The following is a 20000-nucleotide window of genomic DNA, read 5'->3' on the forward strand; positions in this document are numbered from 1 at the left end:
GAAGGGAACTTAAGCTTCAGACATTCTCTTGGGAAACTGTCAGGCCTATTCATCTTCTCTAATGTAGCTGGCTAGACCATGTCATTGCCACACACACAAGTGGGGGCAGAATTGGAAATGTGTCATAGAGTGAAAATGCATTGGTTGATTTGGTTAAAAAGTCACAGGTTAGGTTATTGGTTAGTATTGTATTGATGCTATTCATAAATGATGAGCTGTAAAGTAACTCAGACTTTGCACATTTCTTTTAAAGGATATCGACTAATTATCGTTATCGTCAAAATCACAAAAAATATTGAAATATTATTTTTTGTCCATATCACCCACCACACACACACCTACATGCAGTACACACCACACACACACATACATGCTGTGCACACCTCATACACACATGAACACACTTGTTTGTGTTTGCGTGTTGCAGGACGTCAGGAAACTCCACAAGCAGATTCAGAGGTGTTATGCTGAGAACAGACGCGCGGCGCGCCCCGTCCAGGTGAGCTCTGACATCATCATCATGAGCCACTGAGGTGATGACATCATCATGAGTCAGGCCTATTCAAACGTTTGTTTTGTACAGCGCTTGGATTAGATTAGATTAGATTAGATTCTCCTTTGTCATTGTTCAGAGTACAAGTACAGAGACAATGAAATGCAGTTTGCGTCTAACCAGAAGTGCAAAAAAGCAGAAAAGTGTGGTGGTGTGATGTGCACAGTAGGTGGTGTGATGTGCACAGTACAGACAGGTGGTGTGATATACACAGTACAGGTGGTGTGATGTACACAGTACAGGTGGTGTGATGTACACAGTACAGGTGGTGTGATATACACAGGTGGTGTGATGTGCACAGTACAGTATAGACAGGTGGTGTGATGTGCACAGTACAGGTGGTGTGATGTACACAGTACAGGTGGTGTGATGTACACAGTACAGGTGGTGCACAGTACAGGTGGTGTGATGTACACAGTACAGACAGGTGGTGTGATGTGCACAGTACAGGTGGTGTGATGTACACAGTACAGACAGGTGGTGTGATGTGCACAGTACAGGTGGTGTGATGTACACAGTACAGACAGGTAGTGTGATGTGCACAGTACAGGTGGTGTGATGTGCACAGTACAGGTGGTGTGATGTGCACAGTACAGGTGGTGTGATGTACACAGTACAGGTGGTGTGATATACACAGTGCAAGTGGTGTGATGTGCACAGTACAGTATAGACAGGTGGTGTGATGTACACAGTACAGGTGGTGTGATGTGCACAGTACAGGTGGTGTGATGTGCACAGTACAGGTGGTGTGATGTACACAGTACAGGTGGTGTGATGTGCACAGTACAGGTGGTGTGATGTGCACAGTACAGGTGGTGTGATGTGCACAGTACAGGTGGTGTGATATACACAGTACATTATATACAGGTGGTGTGATGTGCACAGTACAGGTGGTGTGATGTACACAGTACAGGTGGTGTGATGTACACAGTACATTATATACAGGTGGTGTGATGTGCACAGTACAGGTGGTGTGATGTACACAGTACAGGTGGTGTGATGTACACAGTACAGACAGGTGGTGTGATGTACACAGTACAGGTGGTGTGATGTACACAGTACAGGTGGTGTGATGCTCATTGAGCTCAATGCAAATCAAACCAGCTAATAGGCTAACTGAAATAACACCCATGCCAATCTCTAGGTATGGTGAAGGGTATGTGATGATGTGGGGCTATTTTAATTCCAAAGGCCAAGCTAACTTTATCAGGATGCAAGTATTCTAGATCCATGAAATAACTGGCCTTTAAAATAAAGTCTGCCTGTCTCTTATTTAACATAGAGGGGAATATATTATTTTAAGGAAGAACATTTATTTATTTATTTATGATCACTATTCATTCACTAAGAAAAATCGGTGTCCTTAAAGTTTAGATATTTCCTCATTTTCACTTAAGGCATTAAGATCAATTTCCAAAAGATGATTTTATATTCCTCTTTTCAGTCAACTTTAGCATGGGTGCCAACACTTTTGGCCATCACTGTATATACAGGTGGTGTGATGTGCACAGTACAGGTGGTGTGATGTACACAGTACAGACAGGTGGTGTGATGTGCACAGTACAGGTGATGTGATGTACACAGTACAGGTGGTGTGATGTACACAGTACATTATATACAGGTGGTGTGATGTGCACAGTACATTATATACAGGTGGTGTGATGTGCACAGTACAGGTGGTGTGATGTACACAGTACAGACAGGTGGTGTGATGTGCACAGTACAGGTGATGGGATGTACACAGTACAGGTGGTGTGATGTGCACAGTACAGGTGATGTGGATGTGCACAGTAAGTACAGGTGGGGTGTGATGTACACAGCACAGTACAGACAGGTGGGTGGGATAATGCACAGTACAGGTGATGTGATGTACACAGTACAGGTGGTGTGATGTGCACAGTACAGGTGGTGTGATGTGCACAGTACAGGTGATGTGATGTACACAGTACAGGTGGTGTGATGTGCACAGTACAGGTGGTGTGATGTACACAGTAAATTATATACAGGTGGTGTGATGTGCACAGACAGGTGGTGTGATGTGCACAGTACAGGTGGTGTGATGTGCACAGTACAGACAGGTGGTGTGATGTGCACAGTACAGACAGGTGGTGTGATGTACACAGTACAGACAGGTGGTGTGATGTGCACAGTACAGGTGGTGTGATGTGCACAGGACAGGTGGTGTGATGTACACAGTACAGGTGGTGTGATGTGCACAGTACAGGTGGTGTGATGTGCACAGGACAGGTGGTGTGATGTACACAGTACAGACAGGTGGTGTGGTGGCCGTAGCGCTCCATGATTTCTATTGAACTAGGGCTGCTGCGTCTTCCAAACAGGATAGAAAGCATTGTGCTGCTGACTGCGACTCTGCTCAAAACTAATAATAAAGACTATTCACTCTGCTCAAAACTAATATTAAAGACTATTCACTCTGCTAAAAGACTATTCACTCTGATCAAACTAATAATAAAGACTATTTACTCTGCTCAAAAACTATTCACTCTGCTCAAAGACTAATCCCTTTGCTCAAAGCTAATAATTAAGACTATTCACTCTGCTCAAAACTAATAATAAAGACGATTCACTCTGCTCAAAGACTATTCACTCTGCTCAAAGATTATTCCCTTTGCTCAAAGCTAATAATAAAGACTATTCACTTTGCTCAAAACTAATACTAAAGACTATTCACTCTGCTCAAACCAATTAAGACTATTCACTCTGCTCAAAACTAATAAAGACTATTCACTCTGCTCAAAACTAATAATAAAGACTATTCACTCTGCTGCACTCCACCAGATGGTGATATTTAGTTGGTGACATTTCTCAGGGAACTATATGATGATTGATCAAATTTGAGGATGATTTGCGATGGTAGGACAAAAATGCAAGGTCACACACACAGATCCTGGGGGGCCTATGAAGTAAGTTTAATAAAGGGTGGCGTATTCCTTTAATAAAGTAAATTTAATATTGTATTCCGTACACATCTGCGCCATCCAGGTGTGAGAGGGAGCCGTCATGGACCTGTGTGTGTGATTACAGTTCTACCTGTTTCTGTGTGTGTGTGTTTATAGTTCTACCTGTGTGTGTATTTACAGTTCTACCTGTGTGTGTGTGTTTACAGTTCTACCTGTGTGTGTGTGTGTGTGTGTGTGTGTGTGTGTGCTTACAGTTCTACCGGTGTGTGTGTGTGTTTACAGTTCTACCTGTGTGTGTGTGTTTACAGTTCTACCTGTGTGTGTTTACAGTTCTACCTTGTGTGTGTGTTTACAGTTCTACCTGTGTGTGTGTGTGTTTACAGTTCTACCTGACCAGTCTCGGAGGACAGCTGAAGCAGAATATGGACGAGCGGGATAGCGGCTGGGTCAACTGGAAGGTACGAGACCGACACATAGGCATGACCCCTATACACTAAAACATATAGGCTGGGTCAACTGGAAGGTACGAGACCGACACATAGGCATGACCCCTATACACTAAAACATATAGGCTGGGTCAACTGGAAGGTACGAGACCGACACATAGGCATGACCCCTATACACTAAAACATATAGGCTGGGTCAACTGGAAGGTACGAGACCGACACATAGGCGTGACCCCTATACACTAAAACATATAGGCATGACCCCTATACACTAAAACATATAGACATATAGGCATGACCCCTATACACTAAAACATATAAGCATGACCCCTATACACTAAAACATATAGACATGACCCCTATACACTATACACTAAAACATATAGGCATATAGACATGACCCCTATACACTAAAACATATAGACATATAGGCATGACCCCATCGTCACATGATGGCCTTACTGAACTGACCCCCAACACAACCGTGACATCTTCTTACAACTGAGAAGCTCATACCCGGGATGTACTCTTAAACTGTTGCTCCGAGCACACTCTAGCACTTTGAAACGGTTAGTAGTACATGGACAACATAGGGTGCATTAGTGTTCTGGGCCCGTATTCACAAAGCATTTCTTCTTACCACTAGGAGTACTCCTAAATCGCATTAAACGATTTTAGCTAGGAGTTTTCTCTTAAAAGTTATTCACAAAGCCTTTCAGACCTACTCTTAGTAAGGAAAAATGACAACTCCTAAACTTAGAGTGAGTCTTCGTTGCTATGGATGACGTCATTACTCATGCACGAGCTTGACTGAAGTGACCACCTTGATTGGCTGATGATTGTAACGCGGGAATGATTCCAAACACCTCCCCTATGATGATGAGTGACAGGTCTGAGAATGTGCGCTACACAAGTAGTGTGAAGGACGGAAGATGATGAATAAACTGAACTGAATAAAAAGGCCTAAATGAATAAAGAGGAAGGCAAAGCAAATGACCTAGTGGCCTAATGAAACATACGGATTGATGCAGTATCTTTGCAACATTTTTAAATGAATCCGTCACCATATGCCTACGTTTGCAAAGAAAATTTCAATTTGATTCACAATGAAATGTTACATTTAGTTTACATGTTGACAATGAGTAGTTTTGGTTGTTGTGTGTGGCGTTATTGCATCCCTTAGTTATGCCTACAATGCACAATTGTTCCCTCGCGATTGGAAGCTCCTGTAGCCGCATACGCATTTCAAAACATCGCAACGTGAAATGCCACAAAATCGGTTTGTGAATAGGTCTTAGTGAGTAAGGAGTCCTCTCGACTTCTTTTAAGCTGTCCCAGACTTAGGTGCTACTTTTAGGGCTAAAATGCTTTGTGAATTACTCTTAGTCAAAAATATTAGGAGTCCTAAACTTAAGAGTGACACGGCCATTATTTTTAGGAGTTTCTCCTAAATTCGCCAGTTAGGAGCTACTTAAAATTCTTTTTGAATACAGGCCCTGATTACTTCTTATCAGCATCATGTCTATTTTGGCCCATGAGCAATGGCTCAGTAGAAATATGCATAGTTGAAGTGAAAACGATCTCTGTCTACATTGTCGCTTATGTAAAGTTTTTCAAAAGTTTTGCATCCACACTAGAACACTGAAATGCCATTTTGTTGTTGGTGATTTCACTTTCATCAGTGGCATGGTAACTGTACTGCTCATCAGTGGCATGGTAACTACTGCTCATCAGTGGCATGGTAACTGTACTGCTCATCAGTGGCATGGTAACTGCTCGTCAGCGTCTCTGAATCTCTCTTCACCCTGTGTACACATTACTACGCCAGTTTCACATTAGATTGCTTTCAGAAAGTATTGTTTTCGGTGTGGGAATACGCTGTTTAATGTGGACGGCAGGGCGAAATAGAGTAATAATAATTGTTATTTACGCGGCTTAATGTGGACAGGGCCTCGTGTAGACCAGCAGCTTAACAGACCAGCAGCTTAATGTGGACAGGGCCTCGTGTAGACCAGCAGCTTAATGTGGACAGGGCCTCGTGTATACCAGTAGCTTAATGTGGACAGGGCCTCGTGTAGACCAGCAGCTTAATGTGGACAGGGCCTCGTGTAGACCAGTAGCCACATAACAGTGTAGCCCTTCTGCAGCAGCTGTAGCATGTTGTGCAGGTGATTGATAATGAGCGCGTTGTGGGCCGTGTAGTGTGTCAGTGGCAGTGCTGAGCGTTTCATGTGGTCAGGGGTTTGACCTTCTCAATGTCACCCTGGGCTTTCCCTTGTAAAGCACCCTGGGCTTTCCCTCGTTAAGCTCGACCTGCTCAGTACTTGTAGTAATCCCTCTGGGTCCGGATCTGATGGCCCGGTGGAACCGGATCTGATGGCCCTGTTCCGAGTGTTTTTGCGTCGCCAGGTGTTTTTCTCCACTTCACACGTTCCGGAGCATTATCCGCTCTGTGATGTCATAATGTGTTAATTAATGGGCAGCATTGATGCCGTTTGGCACCGCCTCTGTCCGTGACACACAACCGTGGTGTCCATGGTTACGCTTCACTGTGACACTTACAGCTGCGGTGCGATACCCGGCCCCTCGGGGGCGATGCGTAACCATGGACACCACGGTTGTGTGTCACGGACAGAGGCGGATTAAGTGTACACTGCAATAAATAAATCTAACCAAATGTTATTAATCTTATATTAAAGGTGCGATTTGTAGGATTGTTACCGAACGTTCTGTAGGCCAAAATCAAAACACTGGTGAGTTCTCAAGACTACCAGACGCGAGCCTCTTCTGGGTTGCCAGATGTAATGAAGACTTAGCTAACGTTAGTTGACCTGCAGCTGCTTTAATGTTTCTCCAACCATGACCCAGCTACACATTACGGAAACAGTGAAAACAAAAAATACCTCTCTAACCAACGTAACATATGTAGCTGAAGTTAGCGATGCAGATGAAGTTTAGCATAGGCTACCTGTTGTGGAGAAATATGGCCAGCTCTGCGTCAGACTTGATATTCTTCGTTTGACGAAGACGTCACCATATCAGGAAGCTCCTCCGATGTCCACTTAATTTGTTTCTTGTTTTAATTTTGTAAATTTGCCTGCCTCTCGTAGGCGTTCATGACTACAACTGACAGCTGTTGACAGTTGGCCTTTGCTAATTTGACAACCCAAATAGGACGTGCTAGCCCATTATTAATACGCTATTCTAGAATGAATCGTTCAAAACATAAATGAAAATTCCAAGAGATTCCGCCCCGTTACTCATTTTTTTCATGGGTTTTACGGGTTAGAGTAATGTTGTCAAATAAGCCATTACGTCAATTCATCGTATTTCCTTACTCTCTGACAACATATGGTGATCATTTTCTGAATGGTTACAGTTTATTTTCCATTATTTCCTACATACTGGACCTTTAAGACCGAAAATCAATTTGGTATTGTTTTTAGTGTGAAGCGCTCTCTCGAAAGATCATTTGGACTTAATTTAAGAAGACTTATTTTAAGGAGTCTTATCAAGACAAATTTGCTTAAAATACACTGGCAGGCAAATTTGCTTGTTTTCATCTTAAAATAAGTCAAACTCTTTAGATTAAGCCAAATAATTTGATGATGAGAAAGTGTATGAGAAAGCGCTAGGTAAGTGTCTATACTGAAAAGAATACCAACTAGATTTCTTGATCTTGATGTAAGATTAATAAAACTTGGTGAGATTTGATGAGATTAGCAGTTTTTGCAGAGTAGGTGTTGGCTAGAGGAGAAGATGACATATATGCCCCCTCCCAGGACATCAGTGTGAAGCTCGAGCACTTCCAGGAAGTGATGCGTAAGGAAGACCTGGTCTACCTGACCTCGGACTCGTCCAACGTGCTCAAGGAGCTGGACGAGTCTAAAGCTTACGTCATCGGAGGCCTCGTGGATCACAACCATCACAAGGTCAGAGACACACACACACACACACACCACACACACGCACACACTTGCGCGCACACACACACACATGCACACGCACACACGCGCACCACACACACGCACACACTTGTGCGCACACACACACACATGCACGCACACACACACACGCATACACTCACACACACACTCACACACTCACGTCACACACACAACCTTAACCATGCTAAGCACAACCAGGTCAGCACACCTAGATATAACCAGATAAGCGTCAGACACTAACACAACGGCACATACAGCCAGCAGAAGGTTTAAGACTACCACAACCAGAGATAAACAGAGACTACCACAACCAGAGATAAAATGCAAAAGGTCTAAGACTACCACAACCAGAGATAAAAAGTAGAAGGTCTAAGACTACTACAACCAGAGATAAAAAGCAGAAGGTCTAAGACTACCACAACCAGAGATAAAAAGTAGAAGGTCTAAGACTACCACAACCAGAGATAAACAGCAGAAGGTCTAAGACTACCACAACCAGAGATAAACAGAGACTACCACAACCAGAGATAAACAGCAGAAGGTCTAAGACTACCACAACCAGAGATAAAAAGTAGAAGGTCTAAGACTACCACAACCAGAGATAAACAGCAGAAGGTCTAAGACTACCACAACCAGAGATAAACAGCAGAAGGTCTAAGACTACCACAACCAGAGATAAACAGAGACTACCACAACCAGAGATAAACAGCAGAAGGTCTAAGACTACCACAACCAGAGATAAACAGAGACTACCACAACCAGAGATAAACAGCAGAAGGTCTAAGACTACCACAACCAGAGATAAACAGAGACTACCACAACCAGAGATAAACAGCAGAAGGTCTAAGACTACCACAACCAGAGATAAACAGAGACTACCACAACCAGAGATAAACAGCAGAAGGTCTAAGACTACCACAACCAGAGATAAACAGAGACTACCACAACCAGAGATAAACAGCAGAAGGTCTAAGACTACCACAACCAGAGATAAACAGAGACTACCACAACCAGAGATAAACAGCAGAAGGTCTAAGACTACCACAACCAGAGATAAACAGAGACTACCACAACCAGAGATAAACAGCAGAAGGTCTAAGACTACCACAACCAGAGATAAACAGAGACTACCACAACCAGAGATAAACAGCAGAAGGTCTAAGACTACCACAACCAGAGATAAACAGAGACTACCACAACCAGAGATAAACAGCAGAAGGTCTAAGACTACCACAACCAGAGATAAACAGAGACTACCACAACCAGAGATATATAAATAAGCCTTCAGAGCCACTCCTGTTTTCTCCATAGACACCAAAATAAGAGATAAGAGCCACTCCTCTTTTCTCCATAGACAGTAAAATAAGCCTTCAGAGCCACTCCTGTTTTTCTCCATAGACAGTAAAATAAGCCTTCAGAGCCACTCCTGTTTTCTCCATAGACAGTAAAATAAGCCTTCAGAGCCACTCCTGTTTTTCTCCATAGACAGTAAAATAAGCCTAAAGAGCCACTCCTGTTTTCTCCATAGACAGTAAAATAAACTTCAGAGCCACAACCTGTTTTCTCCATAGACAGTAAAATAAGCCTTCAGAGCCACTCCTGTTTTCTCCATAGACAGTAAAATAAGCCTTCAGAGCCACTCCTGTTTTCTCCATAGACAGTAAAATAAGCCTTCAGAGCCACTCCTGTTTTCTCCATAGACAGTAAAATAAGCATTTTTTCCCTATTCAGAGCCACTCCTGTTTTCTCCATAGACAGTAAAATAAGCCTTCAGAGCCACTCCTGTTTTCTCCATAGACAGTAAAATAAGCATTTTTTTCATTCAGAGCCACTCCTGTTTTTCTCCATAGACAGTAAAATAAGCCTTCAGAGCCACTCCTGTTTTCTCCATAGACAGTAAAATAAGCCTTCAGAGCCACTCCTGTTTTCTCCATAGACAGTAAAATAAGCATTTTTTTCCTCTATTCAGAGCCACTCCTGTTTTCTCCATAGACAGTAAAATAAGCCTTCAGAGCCACTCCTGTTTTCTCCATAGACAGTAAAATAAGCATTTTTTTCCTCTATTCAGAGCAGCGTTTCAGAAAATGCTCATTCTACTACTCAATTGTTGCCTCATCCTATTTCCCGCGGAATCCTGCATGTTACCCTAGATTATATCATCTGGCTCCACAGCTACAGTAATTACTCTATTAAAGTTAAGCCATTTTGTTTCACTCTCACTGAAACAGAGGTGATGGTGACCGGGTTTACAAGTTGCGAAAACTCTCACTGAAACGGAGGTGATGGTGACAGGGTTTACAAGTTGCGAAAACCGGCTGGCTGCGCTGGTAAATGTGTTTTGACAAAAAAGCTGTTGGACCCGTGACGTCGGACAACCGAATAGTATGAGACGGCAGATTTGAACCATTTAAGAATCATTCTGAGAATAGGCATTTCATGCAAGTGTGTGTGTGTTGCAGGGAATCACATTTGAGCGTGCTCAGGAGCTTGGAATTGACCACGCTCAGCTCCCATTGGGGGACTTTGTCAAGATGAACAGTCGCAAAGTACTCGCTGTCAACCATGGTGAGACACACGCACACACGCACGCACACACACACTCTCTCACACACACACACACATTTTCAACTTTGAAACTTTTAGAACAATATTTCTGATTGTTTATAAATTACATATATTTTGTATATTGTATATATTTGATGTATTTTCATAATGAGAGAGATAAACAAACATAAACAAAGGTTGAGTGAGTGTATCATGCATGTCTGTGCAGTTTTTTACATGGTGTGTGTGTGTGTGTGTGTGTGTTTGTAGTATTTGAGATCATGCTGGCGTACCTGGAGAAGAGGGACTGGCGAGAGGCCTTCTTTACAGTCCTCCCCCAACGGAAGGGGGCGGTTCCTGTCGAAGGGGAGGAGCCAGACAGTGATGAAGACTCACCCCCTAAGCACACAGACCAGGATGAAGAGCAAGGCAGCTCTGATGGACACTCCGAGTCAGCAGAACCAATCAAGCAGGAGGGTGGAGACACCCAGGACCAATCAGATGGCAAACAGAAAAAGACGGACACCTCGGTCAGCCAATCAGAAGACAAGCCTCAGGAACAGACTGCTGCCTAGACCAAATGACTGTTCATTTGTTGTTTTTCAGTTTATTGGTGAAGATGAAGCCTTTGAGGCTTGATAAGTTTTTAAGTTGCCTGGTGTCTCACAGGGGAGCGTGGTGGTCCTGTCGCGTGGTGGTCCTGTAGTTTCAGCTCATGCTCTTGTTTTTGGATTGCATTTAGGTCTTCAGGCTTACTTACTTACATTAAGTAAAGAAACTTGTGGTGAACTATGTTTTCATTGACATGTTTTTATTTGATTTCTCATTAAAAATAGACATTTTCAATTAATTCTTCTCACGCACAGATGTGTCTGTTCACCTTTGCTCTCTGCCAAGAAACAGTGATGTCACAGCAGGTAGCCCAATAACATTACATCCTGGAGTTTCCCTGTGTTCTATACATTGAAACCTATGCAGGACTGCAGGGGTGTGTGTTGGTATGCTTCACCCAGTGCAGGGGTGTGTGTTGGTATGCTCCACCCAGTGCAGGGGTGTGTTGGTATGCTCCACCCAGTGCAGGGGTGTGTGTTGGTATGCTCCACCCAGTGCAGGGGTGTGTGTTGGTATGCTCCTCTTGGTGTGCTCCTCTTGATCTGGCCACCCCGATGACTGATGACCAGACCATGTGCTGCGCAGGCTGCTATGGTGGCAGGTTGTCAGGTGACTCGGAGTTGCTAGGGTCTGCTTTCTCTGTGACCTCTGACCTCCTCACCTCCCCTCGTGTCCCGAGGCTTCACAAGCGCTAAAATAGGGTTGGGCGATGTCGCCAAAATACTTAAGACTACTATCGTGGTCACTCATTTAAAATCTTAGTACGATGCAGCATCCCACGTTATCAGGCTACCGGCTATGCTGATATGAGGGCGGCGGGAAGTGAAAGTAAAGGGCTGCGATCACGCAGTCCAGGCTATATATAGGCTGGCGAAGTACAAACACTTTTACAAATAACGAATCCCGATTACCACTCCGCTGCTGTCTGGGACTTTTGCTAAATGCATGAAATACAAGCCTTACAGTGAAAGACGAATAGGCTACCTTCTGATCCTATAATTAACGAAAGAAATGGTTTATTTTAACACAGAGGAGAAGGACGTATTTGGCGCTCGCTGTAGCCTTGCAAAAATATTTGAGCTAGAATGTCCTAGTCGTAGCCTAATAAAACTATATTTTCTGCTAAAACATTAGGCTACCTATTACGTCCAATGTAGGCTATACTGCGAGACATGTAGGCTACAAAAAGACAATTAGGCTACACATTCACGTCACAGTCAGGAATTATTTGAATAAGAGGGTAGACTAATAAGTCTTTTATTTTACAAGATGGTAGACTAATACGTGATAACTGTTCGGTTGACAGCCTTTAAAGTAGGCTCAATTTCATTTTCAGGGAAAGTTTTTTTTTTTATGTCTTAGCCTGTTACAGCAGGAATTAGTGACTGGCATGTGGGGGCGTGGCATCACGATAACATCACGATGGACGATATCGTCCATCGGCCAGAGGTGGAAAGTAACGAAATACATTTACTCACGTTACTGTATTGAGTAGTTTTTGTGTGTATTTTGTATTTTTTAAGTAGTTTATAAAATCGGTATTTTAAATTTTACTTGATTACATTTTGAGTGAAGTATTGTGCTTCGCTACATCAAAAAATCCCATCCGTTACTTGAGTAAAAAAAAAAAAAAAGTTAAGACTGACTAAAAGCGGAAAGGAGAAAAAAAAAATCGCCCTAAACCACAAGCCTAGTGAAAATGATCAGCGTGTAGCCTACAACAGCACATGAATCAAGCTGGCGCCATGCAGTCTTTCTGAAAGTGATGGAGCTGGATCACGAGATGCATCAGATTAGCCTAACCTATGAAAGTGTATTTTCCACTATTCCAATCGGGTTGTCTCAGTTCATTTTAGCACTAATGATTGCTGAGATATTTAAGCAAACACCATGGGATTTCGTGTTTTGACGTTTGTGCTCACCTTTCTTTGGAAAGAAGTTTATTAGCAGTTGTTGTTTCCCCTCATTTTGATGTCTCTCTTTTTCCTGTTTTGGCCTTTGTTTTTAGTAACCTGACTTGGCTTTCTTGGAGAAAGACATTGCACCAGCAACAAAACAATTAGCGGTCCACTACTAGCGATGCTCAACTAAATAAACAAAAGATAGACTACCTTATGAATCGTGCAGGCGGACTAAACCATTTAGCTCTTTAGCAAGGGAGAGTGAGAGTGACCTTACACCGTTTTCACTATGTTTTGTATACAAAATCCAGTCAGTCAAACTTTAAATTTCGTCTGACATTCATTTTGACATTTAATTTGGAAGTTAAAATATTCAGGTAAAATAAATATATGGTGGAAATAAGTATTGAGCGCTTAATTTTTTTTTTCAGTAACTAGCCTAAACTTCCAGTGAGTCTATTCGAAATTTTCACCACACATTATATTAACACACATATAAAAATCCAAACATAAGAGTTTTATGTGTTAAAGTGGAATGACACAGGAAAAAAGTATTCGTGCCTACTGAAATTTCTTCAATACTTTGTGGAAAAGCCTTTGTTTGTAAAGGCAGCTTCAAGACATTTCCTATATGACAAAACTTATTAGTGATTTTGGCCCATTGTTCTGAACAGATTCCAGGGTCCCTCTTGTGAATCCTGATCTTTAGTTACTTCCAGAACTATTTAATTGAATTGGCTGCCTTCAAGTCTTTCTGGAGCTTTCTCCAGTGGTTCTTGGCTCTTGGAATTGACTATCCTTCTGACTCCCTGGTCAGAAATATTGCGAATCCTGTGCATGGCAGGTTGATGATGCAGTGATGTTTCTTCCACTTGCAGATAATGGCTCCCCATGCTGCTTACTGGAAGATTCTGATGTTTTGAAATGCATTTGTAACCAGTTTCATTGATATGTATGTTTTGCAACTATAAGGTTGCAAAGGTCTTGGGAGAGCTTTTTTGCTTTTATCCATCATGAAATGTTTCTTGTGTGACACCTTGGTAATGAAAAACCTAGCCCATTAATATTTAGGCTACTAACCAAGCTTATATTAATTTGCACAGATAGAAAGGATAACTACTCTCTATACAGATTCCAGCTCGTTCCTTCCCTTTCCTTGCCTTAATGCTTTTTCTTAGCGTGTTCAATACTTTCCCCCTTTGTTATTCCACTTCATTACATGACTCTACTTATGGAGTTGTTTGGATTTTTTTATGTGTGGATTACCTGAGTTATTACTAATGCCTGGTGAAAATGTTGTGCCCTCTCCTCCATTGGGGCCCCACTTTCCCCCCAGTACAGCGCCCTTTAATCTGCTGAACCTTCTGCTCGTTTCCAAATTTAAAAAAAACTCTCTGCAACTCAATATTGGCCTGCCTGCCTCAGCTGCCTGTGAGGGGCTTTTCAGTTGTGCTGGATTATGGTTCACTGCAAAGCGACCCAAGGATGAGTGCAACTAACTTTGAAAATCAACTACTGCTCAAACTTAAAGGAGAACTCCGCTGACCCTCGTGCCATATTGCAACACTTATCGTGCATCTATTTCAGCAGAAATGCGTGGCGTAAGGCTTCACTACACCAATCTTGCTCCAGCAGCGAGATCACAACAGATGATTTGGCACGATGTCTTCACAGCACACCACATGATTGGCTCAGTGTATTTTACAACACACACATGATTGGCTCAATGTCACATGTCGACGTTTTTTGCCTTGGAAGGGTTGTGATATGTGTAGACATATGATGTGTAGACAACTGCCATATTGGCGTTTGGCCCCATACATTACTATGACCCCATACTTACTATGGAGGATTTTTTGAGTGTTGTATCTCCTCATTAGAAAGTCTTTGGTAAAACTGGTTGTTCTGGTACCCACCCCCAAAAAAAAAAAAAGTAACTAAGTAACTTTTACTTAAAGTACATTTTAAATGAACTACTTTTTTACTTTTTACTTGAGTACATTTTCAGATCGGTATTTGAACTTGTACTTGAGTAATATTTCATCAAGGTATTGGTACTTTTACTTGAGTACAATATTTTCATACTTTTTCCACCTCTGCCATCGGCACAACCCTACTAAAACATGCGGACCGTCTGCAGGGCAGGTTTAGACCACTACAACATGCGGACCGTCTGCAGGGCAGGTTTAGACCACTACAACATGTGGACCGTCTGCAGAGCACGGTCTTTCACAACACACACACACACACATACAGTACACACACTCTCAGACACAGAGACTGTGGGGCCTGTTTTTAAGGCACTCCTTGAGTTGCTTCAATTCGGCCTGAGTTTGTGCTTGCTGTAACTCCACAGTAGCTTCCCCAGGGTTACCGTTATGGTACAATGTTGCAAGTTAATTTGATACAGTAAAGAATTATTGTGTCTGTATAAAAGAATTGCAATAATACACTGATGAGAGCACAAATGACAACATACTGCAAATGTCATGAAGAATGGCCATGAAGATTATTTTTCCCTGCGGGGCAGGTTTAGACCACTACAACATGCGGACCGTCTGCAGGGCAGGTTTAGACCACTACAACATGTGGACCGTCTGCAGGGCGGTCTGGACCACTACAACACACACACCGCCTGCAGGTACACACTCCTCTCCAGACACACAGACTGTGGGGCCTGTTTTTTAAGGCACTCCTTGGCCTGTTTTCAATTCGGCCCTGTTTGTGCTTGCTTTGCGTAGCCTTCCCCAGGGTTAGCTTCCAGGGTTTATGGTACAATGTTGCAAGTTAATTTGATACAGTAAAAATTATTGTGTCTGTATAAAAGAATTGCAATAATACACTGATGAGAGCACAAATGACAACATACTGCAATGTCATGAAGAATGGCCATGAAGATTATTTTTCCCTAACAGGAATCTTGATTGACTGTCTTGAGGTGGCTGAAACAAAGTGCAATGATCTTGAATTTTAGTACTCCCGACTAATGTTGAATACATGCTAAAAACATTTATGTCAATCATGTCACAAATTCAATGCAAGTTCTGAAAAACACCAATGCTGTTGTGAGTTTTTTTTGTTTTGTTTTGGTCATTTCAGACAGCTACTGGTCATTCAACAAGCCCACACAGAGGGCAAAATAAAAAAAAAGTTTCTATTTTACAAAGGACCAAGACCACCAAAAAAAGATGACTACACAGCATAAACTCACTTGCACACCCTAAAACTCTCCATGGTCCAAGGCGATAGCCTGCTGACCTAGGTCAAGCTAAGCCTTTTACACAATTTTCCACAGAACCTCCAACAAAACACACAGTAGCACACAGAGTAGCACTACATAGAAAGTAAGTTAACCCATCAAATGCTTCCACTTGAACAGGTAGACTAGGAATAATGGCCTGACAAGAAATGCGTTGACAACAAGCTGGTGGCTGTATGGACAAGGCTTGAGGTGCAGCACAAATTAAATACAGCGCTTTGCTGTGTGTTTGGACATATTGCCCTGTAAGTGTGTGCTGACACAGAGTGTGTTACCCGGTGTTTTACAGATGTGTGTGTGTGTGTGAGAGAGTGAGTGAGTGAATGACTGACTGACTGAGTGAGTGTGTGCCAGAGTGAAGTGAGCTGTGGCTGGTGCTTTCAGTCTTAATGGGAAAACCAGAGTGCGCTGCTGCTTGCACAACCCATCGAGTCCCAGCAGCAGCTGAGCAGAGCTCCGCCATGGACATCCATTACATGTTTGAATTTTAATTTTGCACCTACTGATACACACTTTTACTAGCAACTCCAAGACATAATGTGGCCTGCATAATGTTGCCCAAAGTTGAGTCAAATGTGTGTGTGCGTGTGTCCGTGGGTCTTCTCAGTTCTCAGTGCAGTTCTATGGTGGCCTGCTGCGTTCACTGTTATTCCGTGTCAGTAGTTTTCTCTTACGCCCTCTAGTGGAAGATAGTATGAAATAAACTTGTAGAGGGAAAAAATGAAATGATTGTGTTTTTTAACACCTCTGTCAGTGCACTGGCAGGAAGTAAGTTACTAAGGGTTTAGGTAGGCTTAAAGTGGCTCCACTGTGGTCAACCCAGCTTACAAGAGACAGGCTACCTCTACAGTATTTTATTAATATACAGCTCTGGAAAAAAAATAAGAGACCACTGCACATTGTTCTGATGTCTTCCTACGGTTGCTGAGTGATATTCGAATGAGTTGAAGGTCATATTCAAATTTGCAGTGGTCTCTTATTTTTTTCCAGAGCTATAGCTATGTATGATTAAGATATATGTAATGAAAAAAGTCAAATTTCCTACTATTTCCATTAACTCAGTTTCAATTTTTGATTTTTGTTTTGCTTTTTAAATTGAAGAAAAATAGTCACCCATCTCCACATCGGAACGAATGTTTCCTGGACTCCTAAACCCGCGGAAAGTTTTGTCTGTGGAATGTGCAAAGCCATGGCAACGTGACGCTAACCCGGAGTTTTGAGCTCTGATGGTGCCTTTGCCTACTGTGATACAGGCTTGCAAACTACAGGCTCGTAACATAACATAAATGTAAAGTATAATCAGAGCTATAGCTGAATGCAACCAGTATGTCTCAGAAGGCCATGAAAGTAGTAGTGGAACTTAATCTCAGAGCGGTAAGGCTATTTCTCAATGTCAAGTTTGCTAGCCAGCAATTAACGGCGTTAAAAATATTGTGGTGACTGCTGTCATTTTCTTTAAAACTTCTGTTTTTTGGGTGCTAACTTCATCAACTCAAAATGCATTTTGCCACAGGGCTATCTCCACGTCTGGAATGAGTGGATGTTTATTTACCAACCCATTGACCATGCACTTTTCATTGAGTTTGTTTTCCAGATAAATTGCTAATTTAAGTAATTTTGGCTATTTTTGCATAATTTACAATTATCCAGATAATCTTTGCTGCATTTGTAGCACACGTGTTGCTAACGACAAAAAAGCATCACGTAACCATTAATCTCTGTGAAGTACAGCACAGGATTAACCTAGGCTACTCCCCGTATAGCCTCAAATTAACACTCTGATCTGTCACCTGCTAATAGCGAGAATTGGTCAAATGCGAGCGGACGGGACCATCAGCCATGCTCTGTGCTATGTTTTCACCTTTGACAGGTGACTTGTCCGGGGGTGCACCTGCAGGCTAAAGATGACGTCTACCTGAGCGTGTGTCTGATGAATCAGTACAGGCAGTCCGAGTGCCTACCCGCCGTCTTCCCGTTATTGTTACGGGAGAAGATGAGGTTTGAAAAAGTGGGTTTCATTTGAGAAAAACAAGCCCACACTTTTAGTAGCTCATCATCAGAATCTCGTACATCATTCTATGCTATAGAGTCTATGGTCTATGCAGTCTAGAACTGATCTGTATACTGTACCCCTGCTCATAGGCCTACTCATTGTGGCCTACTCTCATACACATAACTCTGCACTTGGCAAAGCTGAATCTAATCCATATGTTCTCTAAAGTAATGATGACTCATTTAACTGTGTGGGACTATTAAAGCAATGAAGACAGGCTGCAACACTCTAACTTGCAGTCTTTTCTTTGTGCAAAGAAGAAAAGACTGCAAGTTCGTGGGGCAGCTGTCGTCTACTGGTTAGGGATTCAGGCTCGAAACAGAAGGGTTGTTGGTTCGATCTCCGACCAGTAGGAAGCTTCAGTCTGTCTTCTTCGTTTTCCAAGGCTAGACTGCCGCCCTACCGCTGTGAAGCACCTGATTTGGCCGTTTTTACTGGATGATGCTTGGAGAATCCTATTTTAACTATGTGGCTTTGTAGAAGGCTAAGTTAACCCAGTTTTGATGGATTCCTGTGTGTGTCTGTGTGTGTCTGTGTGTGTGTGTGTTTGTGTGTGTGTGTGTGTTATCAGGTCTTCTGGCATGCCTCAGACCCTGGAGCATTGGCTGAAGTTCTCGAGAGTAAGTGTCTGTAAGCTGTAAGCTGATGTAAGCTGAACTGTAAGCTGATGTGGTCAGTTGATTATTTTCCTCTACAAGGCCCTAACCATGGAGTCAAACATATCCATAATCATATGAACACAAATAAGTGCATTGGTATAGAACATAAGTGCCATTGCCAATAGGGCAGATAGAATGTGGCTTGTGGTGATTAAAGGAGCAAAACAAATCTAGTTCAAAAGTGCTATAGCTTAGTCCTGGGTGCGATTGTTTTGGTTTGAATAGTTATATAAGCACTACCCTAGTAGTTAAGCACTACCCTAGTTCAACTGTCGGACCCCAGGAAGAGTAGCTGGGACTAATGCCCCAACTAATGGGGGTCCTCTAAACAATACACAATAAACTTCAAAAGACCACTGATCCAATGCTGCAGGAGGGGAAGGCTGGAGAGAGAAGGCAGTGCGTCATTTCTCAGAAACAAGACCAATCTGTACATCTGTTTTTTCCAATGCGATTTTAGAATTCCATGGCCTCTGCAACTTTCACATCCAAGTAAGCGATGGCTCAAGAGAGAGTTAGTGTTTAAATCAAGTGCTGGGAATTCTCTGAAATCAGGTTTCACTTCACTTACTGTAACTGAGATCATCTCCCCTCTACACCCTCTTTCTCTGTCAGATATTTAACCATTTAGCATATTCTTTTGCACAACAGTGAGTGAGTGTGGTGGTGGTGGGGGGTATGATTACGGTCTTGCTCTTAGTTCTTAGAAAGTAGAATTGTAATAATTCTGTAATGTGTGATAATCTGCAGGTGAGATAAGGTGCAGGTGAAAATAATAATTCTGTAATGTGTAATAAGGTGCAGGTGAAAAAATTATAGTTCTGTAATGTGTGATCATATTATCATCAATTATTATCTGCAGGTGAGATAGCCAAAGTGGAGCTGATTCAGCTGACACCCCCAGGTAAAGAAAAAACACACACAAACACACACACACACACACATTCACTCTAGAGGGGATGTTTCCTGTTAGGCTCTAGTCTTTGTGTCCTTGTGTCTCTCAACTTGTGTGTCTGTGTGTGTGTGTGTGTGTGTGTGTGTGTGTGTGTGTGTGTGTGTGTTTGTGTGTGTGTGTGTGTGTGTGTGTGTCTCTTTGTGTATGTGT

At 42.5% G+C, this 20000-nt stretch overlaps 2 protein-coding genes across 2 annotated transcripts in view; both read left to right on the forward strand.

Moving 5' to 3' along the window:
• trmt10a (tRNA methyltransferase 10A) overlaps positions 1-11261 on the forward strand; it is a 15878-nt gene extending 4617 nt beyond the window's left edge. Inside the window, exons 4-8 of the mRNA XM_048236082.1 lie at positions 356-499; positions 3858-3932; positions 7703-7852; positions 10327-10432; positions 10682-11261. Coding sequence (XP_048092039.1) covers positions 356-499; positions 3858-3932; positions 7703-7852; positions 10327-10432; positions 10682-10986 — 780 coding nt within the window. The 3' untranslated portion in view covers positions 10987-11261. The remainder of the gene's footprint in view (positions 1-355; positions 500-3857; positions 3933-7702; positions 7853-10326; positions 10433-10681) is intronic.
• A 6144-nt stretch (positions 11262-17405) lies between these two features.
• LOC125289330 (spermatogenesis associated 6-like protein) overlaps positions 17406-20000 on the forward strand; it is a 6172-nt gene continuing 3577 nt past the window's right edge. Inside the window, exons 1-4 of the mRNA XM_048236083.1 lie at positions 17406-17557; positions 18054-18191; positions 18808-18856; positions 19758-19799. Of these exons, the coding sequence (XP_048092040.1) occupies positions 17510-17557; positions 18054-18191; positions 18808-18856; positions 19758-19799 (277 nt within the window). The 5' untranslated portion in view covers positions 17406-17509. The remainder of the gene's footprint in view (positions 17558-18053; positions 18192-18807; positions 18857-19757; positions 19800-20000) is intronic.

This window comes from Alosa alosa, chromosome 24 (genome assembly GCF_017589495.1).
Source record: "Alosa alosa isolate M-15738 ecotype Scorff River chromosome 24, AALO_Geno_1.1, whole genome shotgun sequence".
NCBI lineage: Eukaryota > Metazoa > Chordata > Actinopteri > Clupeiformes > Clupeidae > Alosa > Alosa alosa.